The 24730-nt window shown below is 40.6% G+C and overlaps 1 protein-coding gene across 5 annotated transcripts in view; it reads right to left on the bottom strand.

The window, feature by feature from the left end:
• The window catches only part of GPR85 (G protein-coupled receptor 85), a 31249-nt gene extending 12843 nt beyond the window's left edge, over positions 1–18406 (bottom strand). Inside the window, exons 1-3 of one of the 5 annotated variants that reach the window (XM_032770847.2) lie at positions 18213–18406; positions 17468–17595; positions 13981–16682 (exon numbers count right to left, since the gene is read on the bottom strand). In XM_032770847.2, the coding sequence (XP_032626738.1) occupies positions 15390–16502 (1113 nt within the window). In that variant the 5' untranslated portion in view covers positions 16503–16682; positions 17468–17595; positions 18213–18406 and the 3' untranslated portion in view covers positions 13981–15389. Of the gene's footprint in view, positions 1–13980; positions 16683–17467; positions 17596–17933; positions 18069–18212 lie in introns of those variants that run through there. The other 4 variants (XR_012655812.1, XM_032770846.2, XM_032770849.2 and 1 more) reach the window with 4 other exon arrangements.
• Between the last annotated feature and the right edge of the window lie 6324 nt (positions 18407–24730).

Below are 24730 nucleotides of genomic sequence, written 5' to 3'. Positions count from 1 at the left end.
AGAGAAGAAATCAATCAGGTCTTAAAAAAGAAAAGCTTTTAATAAAAGAAAGAAAAAAGTAAAAGTTGTCTCTGTAATCAAGATGGTAAATTGTTACAAGGTCTTTCAGCTTATAGACTCTAGAGAGAATCCTCCCCCCAGCATACATACAAATTGCAACAGAGATACAATTCTTCCAGCCAAATACACATTTGCAAATAAAAAATAATCAAAAAGACTGAATTGCCTTTCTACTTGTACTTACTACTAGAACAGAAAATTAGAGAGTCTGTAGGTACGTCTGGTCACTCTCAGATCCCAGAGAGAACAATGGACAAACAAACAACACAAAACAAAGACTTCCCTCCACCAAGGTTTGAAAGTATCTTGTCTCCTGATTGGTCCTCTGGTCAGGTGTTCCAGGTTCACTGCTTGTAACCCTTTACAGGTAAAAGAGACATTAACCCTTAACTATCTGTTTATGACAGGGCTTTTGTTTCCTCCCGGTGGCAGCTAATATCTATTTATAATGTTTTATTCCCCTAATAATTAATATACAAATGTTTGAAGAGGAAACAGATATTCTGATGTAGTTTCATATCCTAGGACCCAATGCTTCACACACTTATTACAGAGCGCAAGTCTACATTGAAAAAGCTGCAGTGGTGCAGTTGTGCTGCTGTAGCACTTTAGTGAAGACCTACACTAATGGGAGAGCTTCTCCTGTTGGCCTAGTGAATCCACCTCTGTACGAGGTGGTAGCTCTATCAATGGGAGAAGCTCTGTCTACATCAGGGGTTAGGTCAGTGTAACTATGTCAGTCAGAGATGTGGATTTCTCACAGCCCTGAGTGGCGTAGTTATACCAATGACCTGGCCTGAGTGCAAGGGTGCAGGAACAATTTTTATAGTAGGGGTGCTGAGGATGGAAACCATGGAAACCACATAGTTGGTATTTGTTATTACTACTTCAAGCCAGGGGGTGTAGGAGCACCCCTAGTTCCAGCACCATTGCCTGAGCGTAGTGTCAGCTACCGGGAGCAGTGCCACTGACACCATATTGTAGTCAGTGTTACTGCTCATGGTACTGTTTGCAGGATCAGGCCCTTAATAAGCACAAAAAATTCACATGATCTTAATAATTGCATGATTTCTGTTTGCAGCTGTGGCTTATTCCTTAATACATCTTAGAACTGGGCTGCAATCTATATGCACTTCACTGCTTAGACAGATTTGATAGAAAGAGAATCAATAATTTATGTTCCTTTTAAAAAGTGTTCGTAAGTACATCACAGAGAATACCTAAACTTCAGGGAGAAGGTGATATTATTATTTAATGCTTTGTTGATGAGGTTTATTTTGGGAAGCTCTCACTGGCACAAGCTAACATATCATCTTTGAGTTGACACACACTATCAAAATGTGAAGAGATACATTGCTGTAAAAGGGTTCCATCTAAACTGGGCTTGAGAGAACAATTTTTTTTCCCTTCGGATTGGGCTTTGATTTTGCTATGTTAGTTTTCTGCCAAAAGACCTTTAAGCCAAATTAAAAAGCATTGATGTTGCTTCAGGTTCCTCTTTCTAGCATCCAAAATGCCCAAGTTCACACTCCTCCTCACACAGTGCTGAAATGCATCTGTCAGTATGCGTGGCTTGGATGAATGTCTTTATATTTCCAGAGCTTCTGCAGTATTTGTTTGCATTACTTGTCTTACTGTGCTATTCATTCTGACTGCAGAGATCAAGGCCTTTTGCTTGTATTTCCCCCTCTTATTTCCTTTGTTTGGCATATGAGGAGAGTGACTCACAATGCTCCAGAGGGCAGTGTTGTGCTGACAGCTTTGGTTCTGTGGGATTTGCCTTTGCACCTTTCCGGCATGAGGATGAATGCTATTGATTCTCATGCAGAGCTGCTTAAATGGTTCACAATGGCCTTGGTTACATACATTTCTTGACTGGGTCCTTGCAACAAACAAACTGACTTGCTCATGCACATAAAATTACTTTCAAGGTTTGTCGAAAGTTGATGAGGTCATTGAAATTAATTGTTTTTTAATTTAATCCAGTAAAGAAACTCCCTGCTTATGGTAAAAATGTGCCAGATTCACCTTGCAGAATTAATGAGGTGCAATATTGATCTCCCTGCTTTTGCTGCATGGTGGGCAGAGAAGGAGGAACTCATCCCTAGGACAAGAGGCACTGCTGTCACCCTCCTCCCTTGGAAGTTCTGCCAGAGGAAGGCAGCTTTCAGCTCGAACTAAGGTTCTGTAGGAGCAGGCTGGCAATGGCTGTACGGGAGAGCTGTTGAATCACTCATCTCCCTCAAGTATGGTCCTCACCTGGCTGGCTCTGCCCACACTGCGGGATGAGCCAGCCAGACTAGCTCCCCTGGAGCAGTGGGGATTGTAGTCAGCTTGTGCCATTGAAACCCTGACTCCTGGTGCACACTCTGGTGCAAGTGAACTGGGTTCTGTGGCAGGCGCTGGCAGAACCCATGGAATCTAGCATAATCACTTGGAGTAAGGACCAGACCTTGCAAACTCTTACAGAGAGAAGAGTCCCCGTTGGCCAAATCTTGAAGTCCTCCTATAGTAAGACCTTTGAGAGAGGCACAGGGTCAGCAAAATACTGCAAGCTCATTGTGACAGAATTTCATTTAAATTCTTCCATTGGAGGCTGGCAGAAGTAGTAGGTCCATCCCCTAAACTTTGTGGAACCTCTAAAATGCACATGGATCTTGAGGATCCAGAGGAGATTAGGGCCATCCACAACAGCTCTGTGGTCCCTTGCAGCTCTTGTCTGCTGCCTGGCAGCATCTCTCCAAGAGCCTCTGCGCCAGAGTGTCTTCCCCCCACCAGAACTTTCCCCCACCCCTGAGAAGGGCTTTCATTACATGCAGGGGGATGCAGGAAAGCTAATACAGCTTAGAACTGCATTACTTTCTAGTCAGAGTTCTCATTGCTGGTCTCTGCTACTGGCCTCCTTCCCACTCCTGACCTGAAGAGGATTCTGCCCTCAGGGCAGAAGGGGATGTTGCTGCAGAGTCAGATGATTCACTGTTCTGCATGCCCAGAAGATTTCAGATACATGCACAAAGGGAGAATGATTGTTCAGCCTCCATTCAGATTTCACTCAGACCTTACTGAGATGAGGATCTCAGAGAGAAGCCTGAGTAAGGGCAGACTCAAAACTGAGTAATTGCATTTGGCCCATTATCTATAAAAATCTACATTTTTTTGCAGGTCTGGCTCTTAATAGAACATCGTGATGATCTTGCTTCAAATATTAAAATGTCTGAGAGCATAGCTCCCAGGCTAAAGGAATATTTATATATTTTTTTTAAAATCAGGTATTGATACTTGCTTTTGTTTACAACAATATTCCAGATATGGAATTGTCCAGATGACTCTGCCTAAACTATGTGTAACTGCCAGCTTGCATTTTTGCAAGCACATCTGGAAACCTGAAAAAGCCTTTTAATATTTTAAATCATGCAGATTATTTATTCAGCCCTCAGGAACAGCTCATTTTGATGGAGGCAGTGTCTCTATTTCAGCCATTTCAACTGCTGCCACTTTTCTTCAGGCTAGAGAAAGGCTTTATTAAATGTGCTGGAAATCTGTGGTGCCACTGAAGTATTATTTTTTATTTTTCCATGAGAGATATTTTTATATTTGGGCATTTCACCATGGATCAATTCTGTCTTTAGCTCTCAGAAGTGCTTTTTGCCTGTTCTTTTAAAAAAGCACTTTTACTCCAAGAGCTTTTGTTAAGCAAATATATCAGTTTTTATTAACTGCAAAAGCCTGTATTATCCCAGAGGTCAGGAATTCAACTGTTGTTCAATTATGATAGGACAGATGAGTAAGCAATACATTCATTTCAGTTCTTTGACAACCTTAATGAGGTTGCTGTCATATTTTACTAAAAAACTCCATTACTTCTTATTTTCAGAGTTTTACAAACATTAGCTAAAGAATTCTCAGATCACCCATGTAAAATAAGTTTTATTATCCCAATTTTACAGATTGGGCAAACTGAGATACAAAAAATGGCTAAAACAAAAAATTTTTAGAAGGGTCCACTCATTTTTTGGATGCCCAACTTGAAGCACCCCAGGGTCTGATTTTTCAGAGGTGGTGAGCAGAGCTGGTTGGAAAATTGGGTTTTCTTCACAGAAAAATTTGACTTTTAGTCCAAAAAAAACAAATCTGAAAAGGGTTTTGAAAAGCTGAATTTTTTCATGAAAAGCAGACAGTTTGGAAAATAATTTCAACAGGAGATTTTTATCCAGCCCTAGTGATGAACACTTGCAGACCCCATTAACTTAACCAGGAGTTACGGGTGCTCAGCTCTCCTGAGAATTGGGTACTGCATGACTCATGTTGGGAACCAAAAGCTGAGGTGCCTAAAATTAGTGGACAGCTGCAAAAATAACCTAAGTGATGTGTCCAAGGTCACACTGAAAATTAGGTCAGTAGCAAAGCTGCAATTGGAACCCAGGAGTTGCTGGCTTCCATCCCAGTGATCAGTTCACTGGACCATACCGCTGCTGTTATATGAAATAATGATAATATAACGCCGAGGTGTTTTCAAATTGCACCAAAAATGCATAGCATTTTCACTGTCCTGAAAAGCTATCATTCACTTTGAAATGTATCAAAATTACAGGCCCAACTCCTTCTAAATATATAGGAACACCTATCTGAGAATATGTAGTTTGTCGGTAGACTAGTGTTCAGACCACATCAAAAAAGAACAGAAATATCATTCCCTGCTGTAATAAATGAAAAAAGTAAAAGTAAATAATGGGTCCAATCCTGTTTTCCTTGAATCCCCAAAACTCCTGAGGTCAAATATAGAACTAGCAGGGGGAGCAGCTTCAAGTGCTGTCGAGCTGCTCCTGTCCAGGAGTCTCCCACTCACCCAGATTCTCCCAGTGGAGCCTCCTGGCCACCTTCTTCCCCCTTCCTGAGGCAACACACTCTAGCTGCCTGAGAAGAAGAGCTGCTACAAGCACAGGGAAGCCACTCCTGTCCCAGTGTCTTTCCCTGCCCCCCACCCCCTGAGCATTTTTCAAACTCGGATAATTTTTTTTTCTATCTTGGGCACCTGCCCTTCCCCAATGGCTCTCACCATACCCTTTGTCTGCACCACAGCATCTGTCCTCCTCCTCCATTTCCCATTGGCTCCATTTCCGCATCCCCATCCTCACCTCTCAACAGTTCCAGCCATCTTTTCCAATTCCTCTGTCCCTCTCCTCCCTGCTCTTGCCAGCCCCAATCCTGATCTTACATCTGCATTCTCATCCTCTTCTCTGACCCCTCGTCCATCTACTCCCTCCACCTGTGCCCACCAGTATCTCTAAGTCCACAATTCCTAATGTCACACCCATCCCCCACCTTCCTTCGTCTACTTCTCCTGGGCTGCCTCTGGAACACTCACTACCATTTAAAAAGATTTCAGTCAGCCACAATGTCTTCATCTCTCTCTCCCTAGATCTTCTGGCTCCCATAGAGACCTTGATTCCTTTGTCCATCACTGCTTCGGCAGCTGTGCTCTCTTATAGAGGCCTCTCCTTCTCTCACACTTCCCAGTCCATGGTGGAGGTGTTGGGCTTCTTTTCTCCCATTCCTGATGGTTCCAACCCTTCCTCGTCCTCCTTCCCACTCTTCCTCCTCTTTTGAAAAACATTCTTCTCTCCTCAACCCTTCCATATTGCTATAATCTACCATCCACCCAACTTCTCCCCATCAGCCTTCCTCTCTGACATGGACTCCTGGCTCTCTCTCTTTCTCTTCTCACAATGTCCCCCACTCACCCCGGTGATTTCAACTTCCATGTTGATAACCCATCTGACCTGTTAGCTGCATCTTCCTCTTCACCTTTTGTCTCCATCACCTCTTCATTCAACCTGCAGCTCCGGGGCAACTCACTCACTTACCATAAGAGTCTTATGATAAGACCACTTGGCTTGGTCTTCACAAAGCACTACTCTTTCTTTCTCTAATCTCTCCAACCATCACCTGGTCCCTTTCAGCATCACCTATCAGCTCCGTTCCCCTCATTCTGCTACTGGCTCCCCCTTCTCTATTGCATCCAACTTCAGCTGCTTGTCTTCACTTTCAAGGATCTTCACAGCGCATCCCTACGCTACCTATCATCACTCATTCAGTATTGAGATGTTGAGTTCTGCCTCTGGTTGGCCCATGATACCAGCCTCTATCGCCCACTGGTTAAATTTTCAAACAAGAACCTTTGTGCTTTCTCCCATGTTGCCCCTTGTGCCTGGGAGGAGTCTTATTATCCACCCAATTTAAAACTCTCCTTTGCCACGAGGCCTACAAAAAAAGTTGACAATGCCTAGGCTGCTGGTGTGCTGAGACCACTGCCTATTATGCAGACCCATATTATCTCACTGTTTCCTTGTACCCTCCTGTGTATCTATCTGAATCAATGTATTGTCTTGTGTCTTATTAGAGTGTAAACTTTTTGAGGCTCGATGGTTCTACAAATTAATCATAATAATAGGAACTCAGACAGAGTATAAATCCCAGACAGATAAAGATAAGGCTGACAGAATTCCAGGAAACCTGTATTGGGCCATATATACACAATTTACAGATGTGTTGGGCACCTGCAACTATAGCTGTAGCCAACACTCAGCATTTTTTAAAGTCAGGCTTTATGGGTGAAATCCTGGTTCCTTTGAAATCAATGGGAGTTTTGCCAATAATTTCAATGAGGTCATATCAAATGACTTTTTAACACAACTGTGTAAAAAAGAAGTGATGCTGCACCTATGTCAATTATACTTCATTATAGTTTGTTAAAAAATAGTAACATCCCATAGTAATAGCCTGTTTCTAGACACTCTAGGCTTGCCTACCTGGAGACACTTGAGAAAATTAATCTGAAATAAGTAAAACTGTGAATTTAAAGTTGATCAATTAGACTGCACTAACCTCCTGAGTGGTCACTCTCATTCAGAACTGAAGTGGCCTTAATTTGGTTTAGCTTGATTCACTTTCTTCGTCAGTTGCCTGAACTCTGTATAGTTCCATACTTGCTAACTCTGACAACACCAGAGTGCCAGTGCCAATGTTTAATGCATTACATGTGTTATTTTAGAACAGGAGGTTTGTTTTCATTGTAGTTAGTTTGACTTGGAAGTAATTGTCTCTTCTGAGCTTTAAAGTAATAAATTATTTAGCAGTTAGTATTTGTCCTTAGATGGCATGGTTTAAGAGATGTCAATATCATTCAAAGTGTCCCTGTTAGCCAAACCGATTTTGCATGGAGGGAAGGTATCAGTATAAAGGAAATGTCGAAAGGGGAAATCAATTTCTTCAAGCTTTTGAACCTTTAAATGAAATGTCTTAATAATAATTATTGTATCAGCATGTATTTAATTGCTGCCTAAAGAATTTTATCAGCTCTGGACCACACTGCCTTGCCTGACCATGATTGTGTTTATCAGTAAGTCTTTCAGTTCTGTGACTCATTATGGGCCAGCTACTCTTTTGTGATACTCTCCCTGACAAATTAATTTCTTATTATGAGTGGAGATGACTTATGTGGCAAGAGCTTTTAACATGAGACATTCAAAATAGGTGAAATTCCCCTGAGCACGAAAGAACTAAGCAAAGATCACATTGCCATTTACACCCTGTGACACGCCTCGTGGGGGAAGGAACAAAGGCAGATCAGCTGGGCAGTGAGGTCTTGGTATCTTGGTTTCGTCTCACCCCTGAATAAGAATGGGCTGTTGGGAAGGGTCACTGGATCCCACTAATGCAGAGGTGTGGTGTGTGCCTCTGAGCTGGAATACAAGAGCGACTGCAATGTGGCAGGCTGGGGAGGGTGAGGATGGATTCTATCATTTAACCCCCAGGAAGTTCCCTACACTGAAGTGCAGAAAGGGACAAACTTCTGCACTTATTTAGTCACACTTTTCATTTTGCTTAGCAAAAATAGACACGATTCACTGAAATTCCAGAGATAATTGCTGACTCAGAAACATTTTCTACGAAAACTTTCAAAAATGCCATTTGAAAAAGCTGCTTTGTGACCTAACAATGCTTGTGGAATTAGACCTCAGACGGCATGGCTTAGCAAGAAACAAAGCAGGAAGCAGAGTGTAATTTCTGCTTCCACTTGTGCTCAGCCATTCCTCACAAACCTGTGCAGGACGGAGAAGAACAGCTAGGTGGTGCCATTCCCCGAACCCCCCTCACAGATTCTGGCAATGTAAGTACCCCTTACACCCATTTAGGCATCTAGTTAGGGGAGCAGGAGGACTCACAATAAAGCCCAAAATATCACTTACAGATTAGACATTAACAAGCTATAGGTAAGCTTGCCCCTCTCCTTTCATTATAACTGTTTTTACTTACTCATAGTATGTCCTCCTTTTGGACTCAAACCTACCATCTCAGCTAAACTGAATTATTTTGGAAAGTTCGAGCTAAATCCCTTTAGCTGTTTGTGTGTACACGCACACACACTTACAAAACAGTGAATACAAATCAACAGACTATCTTTGCACAAAAATAAATTAAGAAATGGCTGAACTTTTAAAGTCCTTCTGTGGCTGGCCCTCACTGAGGACTAGTGGATGGGAAAGCCTGAACAATTTTATTTATTTATTTTGAAATAACAACGATCTTGCATTCTTTACTGAGTAGCAAGTACAGAATTGGTACCAAAAGTTGCAAGCAATTACGTCTCAGTCAAACTTTGTTTTATTAAGTCGGTCATTATATTATGGCCATAGTGCTGCAGTTATGGCAGAGTGTGTAATCTGAAAACCTATAGAATTTTTTTCTTTTTGGTGTTTACTTTTCATGTATACATTCATTCCATCAAAAGAAGCGCTAGGTGTCCTTTGACTGATTATTAAATTACAGCAAACCAAACAGACTTCTCTGGGTGCCCTACCCAGTAATTACCATAAAACATAACCCAGCAGCTACGTATGTATTTCTGATCCTTATGCTCTCCTACCAGCGTCCTCCCAAAGCTGAGGAGCCTTCACAGGGAATGGTTGTGAGGTAAGGAAAGGCACAATACCATTGTCTCAGAAGTAGGGCTTGTGTATATGTTAGAGAGCAGAAGTTTACAGAAATGTGCAAATGCACACACCACCACTTACCCCGAGAGTTAGTGCCCTAGATAGGCATATTTTTACTCTTTATAAAACAAACCAAAAATGCAAACCATCTCCCTCTCATACTCATGCAAAAGATGTAAAAGCAAATACAAATATAGTTGCTGCTCAGGTAGTGCTGGGCTGGGCAGGGAAGATGGCAGTTCTCTCCAGCACTTTCAAGGATACAAGAGCACACAAAGCATCCACTCGTCAACTTTTCAACAGACAGCAGAATATATCATCATTGGCTGAGATAATTTTCCCCTTCTAAAAGAAAGTGTGTGTGTGTGTGGTGTGGTGGTGGTGAGCTGATGTTGCTTTGTGGAGAGATTAGCATTCACCCATATCCAGAGAACTAATGCTAGACTTATGCTCCTTGTAAATCCCTCAAAACAGGGTTTACACGGGGCACAGGCCATCATAGGAACACAAGGATTGGGATTGTGGCTGGCCATTGCACAAGGGATGAGGGTGTAGATGAAATCTTCCTTGCCCTATTTCCCCTCTTGCACACATGTGCCAGGGCAGCCTCAGCTGGTGTCCATTTTAAGGGACTGACCTGCTAACACTCATTAATGTAGTGCTTTTTATCGTGAACAATCCTCTGACTATTCATACTAGCAAGCCCTGAATTTGCTAGGTTAAAATAAACAGTCAGAAAATACATAAGATTCTCATAACAACATTAAATTCCCATACAGCAGATACATACTGGTACATGATAGTTGGGATTGCTAGGCTTTTAAATGCATTCTTTAATATACAGAACATGTAATCTGACTGAGTTAACATTTTTTTCATTGCTATGAGAACCTGAGCTTGTGCATTATACATTTCCGACTATTTTTAATATATTTCAAAGCCTAAACCTACATTCCTCACTGAAGTAAAACTGTTATAACTTCAATAGAATTTTTGCTTGAATACAGAATGTATGAACTGATCTTAAATGTGTAACTCTGACATTCATTTAAAATGAGAGAGGGAGTGAGGAGATGAGATTGCATGAAGCATGTGTTTTTATACTATCAATGGTTCACTCCTTTCTTCAACCATTAGCTTTGCTGTCTGACTTAAATTTTAAATATAACAATGCAACAAAACTGTGACAAGTAGAAAGTCAAGTATATTATTTCACAGTCAGGATTTTTAGATATCACATTAAAAAGTGAAATCTGTTTTAAGCAACCAGTGAAGGGATCAACAAGATTTGGTTGCTTAACAAAAGTGGCCTCCTAACAAAGGTGGAGCAGAAGTTTACTCACTTCATTTGGGGATACTTAGGCACAACCTCTTGAGACAGAAGGTTGCCTAATATTTGTACAGGTTTTGACTTCAGTAGATTCAGACCTGCTCCCTCCCTCCTCCCTCTAAAAACAAGGCCCATTTAAGGTGTCTCATGTCAGACACCCAAAACCACTAGTGACTTTTCAAAATCTTGATCATTATTATTTCTGTTAATAGGTGTATTTCAATTGTATGCAGTACATGGATAACCAGATATATTTAATTTCAAAAGGTTAAATATTATTTTTACTATAAGACCATGCTTCCTGTTTAGACAATAAAGAAAGATCCGTGTTCTTTACTGCATCGCTTCTTTGGTCAACATCTTTTTACATACTGATACCATTTAGCTAAACAAGGCAATCTCTAACACACACACGTTAGCTAGCTAAAGACTGCGACCCAGCTCCCTTTCTTTGGATATAAAGCATATAAGATACTTCCGGGTCATTCTAGGAAAATCGTTTTATATTATTCAATATTTGATTTGGGATTGGGATATGCATTGCACAGTGCCATATCGTCTCATCAGTGGAGGGCAATTTATGTCCCTTACTCATCAAACTGAGTGCACTGAACCCTTCTCACTGAAAGTCACTTCAATAATTAGTAGGAAAGGATTTTATACTGACTTGAAATCATGGAGAACAATATTTTAGGATGAACATCCTCCCTCTTCCTTTGAAAAGTCAATTAGAGGAGTGCTGTAACATGCACTTAAATAGTGCTCAATGAATATAAATAAGAAGGAAGTTCACTACATGGTATATAGGATTGTATAACTATGTAACCCAAAACTTTTAGTCACCATTTATAAAAAACAAATGTTCTAGTCAAAATACACATTCTAATTCACCTCTGCGAAAGTCATTGAACTCGCTTCTTTACCCATCAGTAATAACATGCTGCTCCAGCAGTGGACTTGTATTAATGAAAGTAAATGTTCTTATGCATAAAAGGCAGAGCAAAGACAATGCAAGTGAACAAACACAACACACTTCAAAGAGGATTAACACAGTGGTCTCCTATGCCCTCTGGGTCTAAAGACTGATTGAAAGCTGTTTTATAAGAATATTTTGTAGTTGTACAAAATGTTGCTTTCATTTGCTAGCTGGATGTTTTTATCCACTTAACGTGTTTTTAAACTAAGACTTCACAAAATCAGATGTCTCCTGGGCAGTACAACAATAATTATGGTCTCCTTTATTTTGGGAAAAAAAGTTACTTTTATTTTAACTTTTTCCTTTCTGTTTCACCTACTTCTTGGCTGAAGCCCCATGGCACAGAGACCAGATCCTGTTAGCCAGGAAATGGGAAATGACAGCTCTGAAAGCTACTAGCAATAGCTACAGGGGCCCTACTGCCTGCTATGTCTTCCCGTCATGAAGGGAATCCAGACAGCTGGGGCCTGTTGCTACAGCAAGTGAATCCACTATTTGGATGGGGGTAGGCAGAAGGATGGAGGACTCGGTGGGATGCTCCTAAAAGAGCACAGGAATCGGAGCAGAGAGAGACTAAGGAAATGAAACATGTTAGCTGGAAATAGGGTGGATGGGAAGGCTGCCAAGGGCCCACAAGGGCAGTTAGGGGGGAGGAAGAGAGTGGGGCTGGAGACACTTTGATTGAAGGAGCCTGTTCCAGGTGATTTCGTCCGCTACTTCGTCATTAAGATTAAAATGAAAATGGCTAACTTTGAGTTAAATGTGTGAGAATAAAAGATAAATGCAGATGTACAGTAGGATGATATTGTTATAGCAGAAGAGACCAGTAACTCTTCTAGTCTACTGTCATGGCTCTGGCAGTGGCCTAAACTCTGAATTTCAGAGGAAAGCAAAAATCCCCCACACGGAACCCAGACAACTGTGCAGTAACATGGAGAGAATCTTCTTAGCCCCATCAATTTATACCCCGAACCATGAGGTTGATACATTAACCAGGATCAAAATGACAAGTTACAATAACTGCACATGCTATTTTAATTCATGTAAGCATATAATCCTCACAGAAATCTTATTTAAGATATTTGCCTCAATAACATCATGTGCCAATGAGTTCCACAGAGCATTTATATCTTGCATAAAACATAACTTAATGTGTTGCCTTTTGATTTCACTGAATGTCCCCTTGTTCTTTTATAATGGGACAGAATAAAAGGAAGTACCTCTGACATAGGACCTCTTACTAATGTCATTTTGAAAACAGTTCTAGCTTCTTGTCAAGTAATAACGCAACTATGTATGTTTAGGTAAAGTCCAAAGAATTGTATCAAACTATATATTAATATTAGCATATAATATTTAGCAAAAAATTTGCTTTCAGACTTGTTTGTTGTTTATTATTTTAATTTACAACATTTACTGTTTGCAGAATTTCCAGGGAAATAATTTTAAATAGTTTCTTCCCCACTGCACAGTAAATACAGCCTTCTTAGTATTCCAGAATCAGAGCGTTATAGAAATTTTGGAGTCTGCTTCTGCTACCAAATTACGTTAATGGGCAAATACCAATTGATTTTCTTAGGAGCCACGCCCAGGGCTGAATCTGCAGTTTTTGAAAGTATCTTACTTGAAAACTATCTGGCTAGTTGTCAGAACCTATTATATCTACAACTTTATTTACAGATTTATGTATATGTACATCTTTATCACAATATGTAATATCAATTTTCCTTGTAAAGGTTACTATTTTATAGAACTCAGACTGAAGTTATTACCAATCAACTGCTTAGTAAACTTAAGTGGGACAACTTCCAGAATTTTTCTCAACATATAATTTACTTTTTATTCTATTTTGCTATCTTAGACAATTTTTTTTAGCTATATAAATTTCAAAGCCTTTTTCAGTGTAATAAAAAAGCCTTTTTGCTAGAAGTTTCTTGGTCCCATGTCAAATTATGATCTGCAATATTCCTGTACCAATGACAAATCATTAGTGTAGTGATTTTTCTGTTTCAAATCTGTATATTAAACTGTGCCCCTCAACCAATCAACCTTGGTATAAAGTGTAAGTGAGGTCAAATAAAGAGATTGCTCACTAAAAATCTGTGATCAAGTTGTCTGATCATACATAGACACAGCTCTCTGAATCGCTGCATGCACACTGTAAAATGTTATCATATAAACTTAAGCATTTCAGTTACTGATTGCTGTTTGTGTATATTTGATTTACTGGCTGGTCATAAAACTACAATGACAGAGTACACCAATATTTAATAAAAACTACTAGTCTTTTCTTTCAAATCTTAAGAAAACCAACATTCTTTATGTCTGACAGACTCATGATGTTGTGCTTCAACTATATACACTTACCAAAATTAAACTGTTAAGTTTATGTCTAATACTGTGTTGTACCTTTAAATATAACTGACATCTTAGAATAGATAGAGAGGTAATTATGATAAACTACACAACAGTGCTATTGTAGATAATATCATTTATCAATCCTGTGGTCCCCATCATTCATGCATTTACGGTTTGGGAATACAATGACTGCAAAAGAATAATAATCCATATTGGCTACATTCTCAAATCTCATGCTAGCTCACTAGACAAAACAAAAAAGGTTAACTGTATAAAACTGGAAAAAATGTAAAATTTTATTCCAAGAAAATTAACAGGCTACACAGGTAAATTTTGGCAAATGCAACTTTATATTGAAATCCACACATCTGTACCTTAAAGAAGTAAAGACTCACAGACTCTAATGTATTTCTAAAATACTAGAAATCATATTATATGCTTCAACAAGTTAAAACTTAAATAATTTAAAACAACCAATACACCAAAATGTGCAGAAAGTATAAACAAGACTGTGCCTTCAGTAGAATAAATGCTTCACAAATTGTGCAAGATATCATACCAAGGCTGTGGTCTCCCTATGACAGCTGTCTTAAAATATAAACATACATCAACTGCCTGTGTTTCTCAGAGCAAACTAGAATGGGCAGCACACCTAGAAAAAATATCATATCATCCCAGTGATGTGCATACCGATTTTGGGAACCATAGCAGTAAAAAGGAAAGAGAGGATTATGTGATCTTTCATGCACTCCCAAATGACTGACCAGAGTTACTGATACAATTTTCCTTGCTTATTTGCTTCATCGCTAAACAAAATGGAAGATACTAGATAACCCTTTAAGGCAACATGTGTTTATTCTGTATAATTATGACCATTCAATTATGACTGGGTATTACCTAGGCTAACGTTGCCTAACAGACTGATATCTAGCTTTTTAAAAAATATAAATAAGAGTCCAATAAACTTTATACCAAATCAGCAAAAACCACAGAATACAGTTGAATGCTAGTAATTTCACTGTTAACGAAATGGTATTTAGAAAGAGTAATATATTTGAAAAAAAAAAGAGTAAAGTCTAATTTGAACAAAAATACTGCTTTGGAATGCTCCCCAAAACTCACTCACAAGGCAAACAGATTTGTCAGTGTGATAATCCAATAATGCATGGCACATCTTTAATTACTTACGATACTTACGAGTCCTCAATTTTCAGTCTTTGCAAAACAATAATTGTCTGAAATGTTTTAAACGTCTTCAGATGTCTAAAATTAGTTTTATCAACACATTAACCTCATATCAACTTAACTTATTAAGATGTCCAATGCTAATCGTTTTGATGGTCTTATTTTATGTAGTGATATACACAGCATTTAGCACTGATACTTAGCATCTGCAATCCTTATCTAGATTTCAACCACATAAAGGAATTCAGGGCAGTGGTTCAGTCCTTTGTTCTTAATTACAAACCTTCACCAGTGGTCAGTAGGAACATATTTGGGTTTCAAATAGGATTATAGGTGAGCTATTGCAAAGACTGCAGAATGTTGCCCAAATCCTTACAGCTGCTAATCTCCCATTCTTGATTTTCTTCTCAAGACATGGCTACAGGCCACAATTGCTTAGCAGAGAAAGGGTAGTGTTTTACAAGGCTAGAGATTTACAGATGCTCCCTCATATAACACAGTAAGGTTCCCTTGGTAACCTGGATTTTCTGCAGTAAAGAAGGGTTGTACTGAAACAGCGCCTCAGCTCCCTGTTGGAGAAAATGCAGACAAAAGGATTGATTCCGGCCTGGGCAAAACTCATCCAGACAGCGGCCGTTAGAAATCCCCCTGGTACGACAGGCCCTCTTGCAAAAACTCTCCAGTAACAGGCTACCAAATAGGGACCCCACAAGGTCAGAAAGAGGAATGTCATAATGTAAAACATTCTGCTGATTCGCTTTTCCATTTTGAACTCATCTAAGACCAGTAGCCTTCTCCTGCTGGTGGTATTTGCATTTTGCCTGATTCCAAGCAAGGTTGGTGGTGTGGGACCCCTTCCAAATCCAGCCAGCCAATTAGCTGCTGCTTGACCACTGGCTCCAGGGCCATGAAAAGTCCAGTTCTGGCTCACCGCGGCAACGAATTGGACTGGCTTCATTTTCCTGCGATCATGAACGAAAAATATCAGCTTGAGGTAGACAAGCTGTGTGGCTAGGAGTATAAGGGCAAGAAGAAGCATAAATCCCAAAGAATCATTGGCCCTGAAAGAACGATGCTGAAAGGTGCATTGGTCTTCCTCCCTTATGAATGAGTAGGTGCCCACATCTAAAACTGGGGGGAAAGCCATAGCTACAGAAAGGGTCCACACCATACAGATAACTGCCAAACAAGTCCAGAAGGTCAGCCTTTTTGTATAAAACCGGTGGTGGGCAATAGCTAAGTACCTGGTGACACTTATGCAGAACAGCATGAAAGCAGTGTGGAAGCAGGATAAAACCCCCAAAAAGGCAATCACTTTGCAAGTAAGAGTCCCATACGTCCAAGTAGAGCCGTTTTTTACAGAGGTGAAAACAAACGGGAAACAAATAGCAGATCTGAGGATGTCTGAGCAGCAAAGATCCAACAGGAAGTAGTAAGGAGCTCTATGCAAGGTCTTATCTTTGACTAGCAAAATGGAGATCAGAAGGTTACCCACCACACTGACTCCTATTATGAAACCCAGTGAAGTCAGTTTCAGAAAGGCTGTTAAAGGAGAGAGATTTTGTAAAATGTTGTCAGCTGCATGGCTGTAGTTCGCCATAGATGGATGGATGATATGGATATTGCCACAGTCAAGTCTTATGATCTATATATAAGAACAAGGAAAAAATAGATCCATACATCTTACTGCAAATGTAATCCACAAACAGAACAGATCTTGTGTCTAGTCATACAGTACATCCTCTTTTCTTCTTTCTGACTTGTCATGCCATCAAAATATCTGAAAAAAAAAATCAAGCTATCAGTTCTTAAGTTAACAAGTAATGATGTCAGAAAGTGCTAACACAGATGTTAATTTATGGGGACCCAAATGAAGTTGTAAATTTGTGTACTATTTGTTTTTATATACAATGAGGCATTTTTTATCTGACCTGCACACTTATTGTATAGCATTTTGGCTTACTTGGAATTTCATAGATTTGGCTTGTTTACAGCCCCTGAACTGACCAAACATGTCATATTTGGTATACACCTTATATGTGGTAAAATATACAATTTTATAGTTCATGCCTCAAAGGCTTTATGAATAAAATGATCCCCAGTTCATAAGTCCAGGAAATAATCACTAGTATCTTAAAAGAAATCCTAAAAGACCACTTACATTTGGGCATTACCTACATTTATTTTACTTCTACATATTTGTCAATGTTTTAGAGACAGCTGCTGTGTTGATATGGATCATACCCAAAGAAACCCTGCAGAATTTATGTTTTTTAACCCAAGTCACCAAAGCACATTAATCACCGTGTTAGCTCATGCACATTGTAAAGGAAAATGGTATTCATTATTTTTCCCCCAGTAAACCCTGGTTTTGTCATTTAGGCTTTGATATAAACACGGATGCTAGACAGAAAACAGCACTGTGCTTTAAAGGTCCCCCCTTCTTCTGCCCCCCTTTATTATCACAAATCTTTAAAGCCCCAACATTATTTTTAAAGTCCCAACATTATTATTAAACCCTAGTAAACGTAAACATTGAAAGGGGGTAAGAGAAAGGAAACACACTCAAGAAATAATTCCCTTCCATTGAAAGGGTTGTCTTTGGCTGTGCTTAAATAAACGTATAATGAACAGATCTTCCTTTAGTCAATTAGGACTCCACGATTTACACTTATTCTCCGGGTGAATTGTATCTGAATACATTTCATGCAAAAGAAAAAATAAAATACAATCAAAAATTGCCTGCTGCTTTTCCAAAGCCCAGGGACAAGAGCCACTGCAAGTATGATCAGGCTCCTCCGTTATTCACATGAAGTGCTTCCTATGCCACCTCGGGTGTACAAAGGAGATTCACACTGAATTCCACTAGAATCCTTCCATTCTTACCATCCACAAAGCGCCTGATTACTGCTGTGTAAACAGAGGCTGATCAGATCATGGCACCGTTTTAAAATCATGACCCCCCCCCGCCGTTTCCCCCTCCTTATCCCCTCTGCTCTCCACACAGCTTGATATACATGCACACACATACCCAGCGATGCTGGGGGAGACTTGCTTCTGGGTTGCAAGGGCGCCTTGGGTGCTGCTCGTGCTTTGCAGACCCATTTGCCCTGAGCCTGCCAAGCCTGCCCAGCTCTGGGGAGCTCAGACGGAGCCCAGCGAAAGATGCATTGTCTGTGGGCACTTCCATTATGCAGTTTAGTTAAAAAAAAACACCCTTGGGAAGGCAGATCTCTCCCCTTCCCCCAAAACCTGCAGCTGCACCAGCACTGTGCCCCCAACGCTCTCCCCCCAGCCCCTCTCCTCCTACCTGTTGGTGCTGGAGAGCCACACACACTACAGCGTCTGCTGGCTATAAATTGCTAGTGGTTTTTTTTTTTTTGCCTTTCTTTTTTTGCCTTGGTACCTGGACTGAGAACATAGTCAGTGGCTCTGGCGGCGCATGCTCACTGAGCCTCGTTCAGTTCCCAGCCTCGTCCTCCCCTGTCGCAGCGGCACAGTCTCTCCCAGTAACGCAGCCGCGGCAGGCGCCGCCGCCTGGGTGAGCCCAGGGCAGCTGCGCGTTGCCCTTGCACTGGGCGGCTGCTGGGCCGGAGTTAGTGGAGAGCCGGGGCCAGCCAGCGTGTGGAGGGGGAGGGGGATTAGGCTGCCAGCTCCTCGTTCATGCCTTTGAACTGCTCCCTCCGCCCTCCACCGATCGGGGCCAGGGAAGGAGCTGGCTGCAGGCTGGTACGTTGCAGCCCCTTAGGAGGCAGAGGTCTGTAGTTTGCCGCTGCTGGGGATGAGATCCAGGTCTCCTCACACGTTACCTAGTTGCTTCGCTCTTTAGCAATGGTAGAGCAAGAAAGGGGCCTAGGAAGTGCAGTAACATGTCCCGAGAGTATCCAAACAGTAGTGTGTGTGTGTGTCAGTGCCTATGGAAATAATTAAACTGACGATGGAGCTATAAGACTCTGCATACGGTGAGGTTCTGATGATGTCCTGGCTGGGAATCACAGGAATGAAATGCAGGTGCTATGAGATGGCATTGCTGACCAAAGGCTATTGCAAGACGTTATTCCCATTCTCCCTGTGTGGTGTACAATTCACTCTACTTGTTGGATATCAATTGCAATATTTAAAACTAGAAAAATGTGAAGATTTGGATTAAACCTCATAGAGCATGTCCCTTTGCCCTCTGGCATATTTAATTTGATACAAGATTATCTGAGAGAAGCATAGGAAAAAAACAACGACCAAAAATAATTTATTTTATTTCAAGACTGTTATGGAACAGCTCCTTGATGGGGAAATTTTGATCCTGAAAGTCTTCCACATGATGAGCTTCTATTCAAGTCAAAGGGAACTCTTTCTAGGGTGGATTTGTAGGGTTTTGCTCATTATTTGTAGCTCAGGCCTTTCAGAATACAGTTATCTTGACATCATTAGTAGATTGCAGTTCGTTTTGTTAATCTGCTGTCAGAATTGTTTGGGATTTGTTTCACTTTTAAAGTGACCTTGAATTCAATGGCAAAATCCATTAACTTCAGTGGGAGTATAATTTGGCCCAAAGGGACTCCAGCAACTGAAAAGTGTGGTTATTTAAAGCAAAAACAAAACAAAAAACCCTCCTTAATGTGTATTATTCACTTCAGATGAAATTCGACTTTGTACAGAGAGCCCACTCAAAACTTATGTACAACTTCAGTCCCATTTTGAGGGCTTTGATACTCAATTTATGCATAGACCATGTGTGTCCACTGCACACGGGGGGTTAATTTTAACCTTCAGCAATTGACCTTGTGGGTGATTAAAAAGGTTATTAAAGTTACATCACTTCAGGGTGTAGAATTGTTACTCCATAGTCACCTCGGCTTATTTTCTGTATCTAAATACACATTCTCAAGTGTATTGTTAAACAATACTTTTTTCTGATACTGATGGTTAAAAATATTTAAAGACAAATAAATGTCTCCTATGATCTGGCAAATTAAATAGACTGATCAAATACACTGGAAGAATTCCCTGAATAGCTTGAAAATGATGTACTTTTGATAATAGTATATCAGCTGTATCTTCAACATTCTGATTAGGAAGCAGGTCGGCTGATGCTTAATCATTGTTAAATATAATTTTTATAATATGCACATAGGTAGGATTTATTCATAGAACACAATTTGATAATGTGTTCACACAGTAAGAACTTTTTTTAAAAAAAGATGGTCTAATGCAAATTAACACAACTTATTGTACATGTGTAATTTCAGAACCCAAACACCAATGCTTGGAGGAATATGTTTTGTCACAGAGTGAGCTGACTCTTTAAGGGGTTAGGCTGCTTCCTCAGTTGAGGGACCAAAGTACCAGGATCACATGACTAGAAACCTGGCTGGCTGGGAGAAAAGGGCAGTCCTGGGAAGACAAGAGGAGCAGACCTGGGAGTGAGTGGTCCATGAAAGAGTGGGAAGAAAGTCAGGAAGGGACTAGGGAGGCAGCCTAGGCTGAGTAACTCTCCAGAGCTCTTAGGTGGAAGGCCTGGGAGAGAAGTCTGCAAGGAGCAGGAACCAGCTAGGAGGAAAGCCTCAGCAGGCACCGAACTAGGAATCCAATATCAAAGGTATGAGCCAGTTAGGAAGGGTGAGTGGAAGATACATTGTTTTGATAGCTTTATGTAAATAACCAAGATTTTTGAAAAGAGGAGAGTTATTGGGAAAAAATCATCTGCGATGTGAAGTCTTATTACATGGGAAGAAGTAGAAACTGAGACAGTATCAGGGCCTGAAGACAGACCCTGCTAAAGATGACAGGTGGAGCCAAAGGATCAAAGCATGAGAGTGAAATCCTGACCCTACTGAAATCAGTGGCAAAACTCCCAGTGAGTGACTTCAATGGGATCAGGATTTCAGTTTAATGGCTATAAATTATCGATACACAAACAGCAGAATATTCATTCCACCATTCTCTTGCTTATATGGATAACTGCGGTGTTGGCTAATCTTCCTGAAAATTGGATGTTTGCAATGTCTGTTTATTCTCCATAATGCAGTTTGTAGAGCAATTTTGTGGGGGTTTTGCAGAATAGCACGAGTGCTTCATAAGGGTGAAACCCAGCTCAGTGCAGAGGGCCCGCATAAGGTGTATCTACTGCTTATGTGACTGTGATAGGCTGTTATCAAAAATATCTCCTTTTCAAAACACTCAAGGAATTCTTCCAAGAGAAATTTAATCTTTGCGCAGAAAGCCAGAATAAGCTCAGTGTACTGCTCAAGCCCCAGTTTAAAACTTTGAAATAATATTTAATCAGGCCTAATGTGATCCATAGACCTGCATGGGCCTTCTGCACAGGGGTGAATTTCACCCCTATTGTATTGGATCGGTATTTGTAAGCTCTTAGCAGTGTCATGGCCTTGTGCTGTCCCTTGCTACAGGGATGAATTTCACTCCATCTGCCCCATACATCCCACACTGCTTGTACTATACAGTGTTTGCCATACTTCATGCTTGTGTGTAATAAAATTTACAAGTTCTGTCCTAAAACTGTGCAAGTAGCAGAAGGCAGGGAAGATGTAAATCAAGGTGAATGCATGAGGTATAAGGAAAACACCCGTGGTATCGGTATGTATGTGCATTGTCTCTACAATCATAGACCTGTTTCAGAGCATGAGGGACATAGTGATAAACTTATCCAAATACAAATGACAGGTGGACAAGGCCCAAATGGTCAGACAGTGAGGTGGCTCCTAATGTGCAAGGAAGAGATTGCTGAAATACAAGGACACTTTTTAAACAGTGGGCTAAATTCTGGCATCAAATTTCTGTTTTCAACCTTTGTGTATTATTGTAAACTAAGCTGAAATGTCTAGACAAAGGCCTGGTGCAGTCTGACATACTTCAAAGATAGTGTCTCTCTCCAGGCATGGCTCACACGTATCTGAAGTAGAAGCTTCAGAAAGGGATGCCGTTTTGCAAACATTTTACATGCCACACACAACTGGATCCTGTGCTATTTTCTAAAAATCTCTTACTGTATTCCACTTCAGGAGCATCATTTATTCTTACCTACAGAATCATTTACTTTCTTTACATGCATGTCAACTAGGGAAATTTATATACATGTTTATTGCAATTGCATGATATGAATAGTTTTTTTTTATAAATATAGGATCAAATCCTCACAAACATTTAATGAGGTTCTTTAAAATGTTTCAAGACTGCCTTTGCAACGTTTCTTTTCATTGAGTCCCATTGCGTGTTTTACAGAGATAAACATTTAAGGAAAAACTCATTGTAGCTTACTTGCTGTTCATACCGAGTAAGCCCTGATTTTAACTTCCAGCATAATCTTAGGTTATGCATATATGCAGAAAGGTCAGAGTATCATACGTAGTACAACGCTTGTTATTTTCAACAAAGTATTTATTTTCCTGTGTCTAGGTTTGTATACAACATAGACATTTTAAAATTCAACAGCCCTCAATGTCTGTAATTCACTTGTGATTTATTGAAAAGTTACTAAATTGCTATTGGTTTCAAAGCCGCATTGGAGTGATAGTTCAAAATTCATGTCTTTAAAAGATACAGCCATCCAGATCTTCACATTGGTGTAACTCCACTGAAGTCAGCAGAGCAACAGACATTTGAGGATCTGGCCTGAAGTGAAAAAGCCAAATTTTGCAACATTTCTGTAGTAGTGGCCATTTTAGATTCCTGACCAATTAGGTGTGTAAAGGTTTTTAAAATGATATAATATTTGTATTTCCTTTGCTAATAATTCAGTGAGGTAGGCTCCCACCTCCATATTCAGGCACTTGCCTGATTCAAAAGTACTGAGCATTCAACAATTCATATTAAGCTCAATGGGAGTTGTTGGGTGCTCAGCACTTTTGAGGGAGATGCCTATATATTTAAACATGGATGTGGGAGCCTAACGGTAGGCTTCCATTTTTGCAAATCTTATTCCAGCCTTTATCTTTAGGTAACATGGTCAATGCATAGTGATGGCTCAACAAGCTGCAAAATAGTAGGATAGAGCTAGCTGGAAACTGGAAATTCCCCTCCCATAAAAATGTCACATTTAAAACAAAAAATCATCCTAAATCAGGACAAAACATCAGAAACACAACCGCAATGTGAGTTGTTGAGTGCGCTGTACTTTTTAAGATCAAGCAGATGCCTGAATATGGCTTTTGGAGCCTACCTCATTAAATTGTTAGAAGATTAAGTTAAAATATTACACCAGTGAAATTGACACGAGCCTTCCAAGCCCCAAGCTGGGGAGCCATCATTTTGATGTTTCCCAGTGTCCAATTGACATTTTTCAGCAAAGCTGAAATTTCCCGAAGGAGAATCGATTATTGCATTTTCTGTTGGGAAATCCTGATAGAAAATTCCCAGCTTGCTCTGCAGTAGGATCTGTACTGAGGTCCCGAGTGCCCAACCTAGTAGGAACGTTGGTTGGTACAAAGGCTGGGAAGAAGGAAGACCCTCACATCATCCTTGAGTGAACCCTGTGGGCCAACTTCAGAGCAGCATTCATGCTGCCTCTAGCCCCCTCAGTCAGAAAGTCTATTTAAGGCATTGGTAATTAAAGATGGAGTGGGAGGAATAGGAGGATCAGCCAAACCTCCATCCACCATTTCCTCCTCCCTCTAGAAAAATAAAATTGCCCCAGCCCTACAAACTCTTCAGAGTATCATACTCAGTAACCGAGAGGCACTGAAACACACATATGAATACTAAAAATAGCCTTATAGCAGGATTGACTCATTTATTTCATTTGTTTTCTTCTAAAGTTTAATGAATCCAATTACTGATACATATTTTAGTATAAGCTTCATTACAACATGGCTTTTGAGTGCTATAAATATACTTGATTCATTGGTTAGCTTTGTCCTCCGTGTCATACAGGAATGTGTGTATACCATCATGGATGCAGTACCATTACCTGATTAGATACAGATGAAAGAACTTGTTCTGAATTCATTACCAGATCCCCATGGGTGACAGTCATGACACTTGCCCAAAGTCTGTCTCATAGTTGATGTGAAGAAATGGTGGTTGGAAGTGGGCAAGAGACTGGGCTTGGAGCTTCCCCATAGTTACATTGCAGATACTGGGCTATGGTAACTGAAGCCAGTGACATCACTCCCACAGGACTGATGGCTCAGGGTATGTCTGCATTGCACACGTATCCTAGCTCTGATTCAGGTTTGAACCCAACCCCTGGCTGCTTCCATCATTCTGACTTGAGTCTGTAAGCACCCAGGTCCATCCTAGAACCCTGCTGGGGGAATGGGTCAGAGCCCAAGTCCTCTGAGACTCAGGTCCAAGCCCTGTCATTCTGCAGTGTGGATGCAGCTCAAGCCACAGACTGAGTCAGACAGTCTGCATTGTGCAGTATGGACATGTGAATGCGGCTGTGAGACCTGGGTCCAGCAATTGTAAACCCAGGTTTACCATGCAGTATGGGTGTTCAAACACAGGCTTGACAACACAAAGTCTGCAAGCCCAGGTTGCATAGCCCACAGTTTACAATGCAGCATAGACAAACCCTGTCAAGCACACTGGCCATGCCCACACATTTCCACTGACCTGTCCACATTCCATTCCTTCTCACCCTCACAGTGGGTCTGCTGTGCATTGGTCTTTCCACAGCACAGGAATGAGTGAGTGTGAGGCAGGATTTTGCCCCATCTTCTTTCACTTACATACTATGCCAGCCAGTGTCAATCAATGTAATAGCACCCTTGATTTCAACAGAGCTGCGCTAGTTTACATCAGCTGAGGATATGTCCTTGTGGTTTTAATGGCATAAATTATCAGCAGTAGAAACAGATGGTCGACAAAAAG

Source organism: Chelonoidis abingdonii, chromosome 1, assembly GCF_003597395.2.
Source record: "Chelonoidis abingdonii isolate Lonesome George chromosome 1, CheloAbing_2.0, whole genome shotgun sequence".
Lineage (NCBI taxonomy): Eukaryota > Metazoa > Chordata > Testudines > Testudinidae > Chelonoidis > Chelonoidis abingdonii.
The sequence above is the reverse complement of the archived record's forward strand: the minus strand, read 5'-3'. Positions and strand labels throughout refer to the sequence as shown.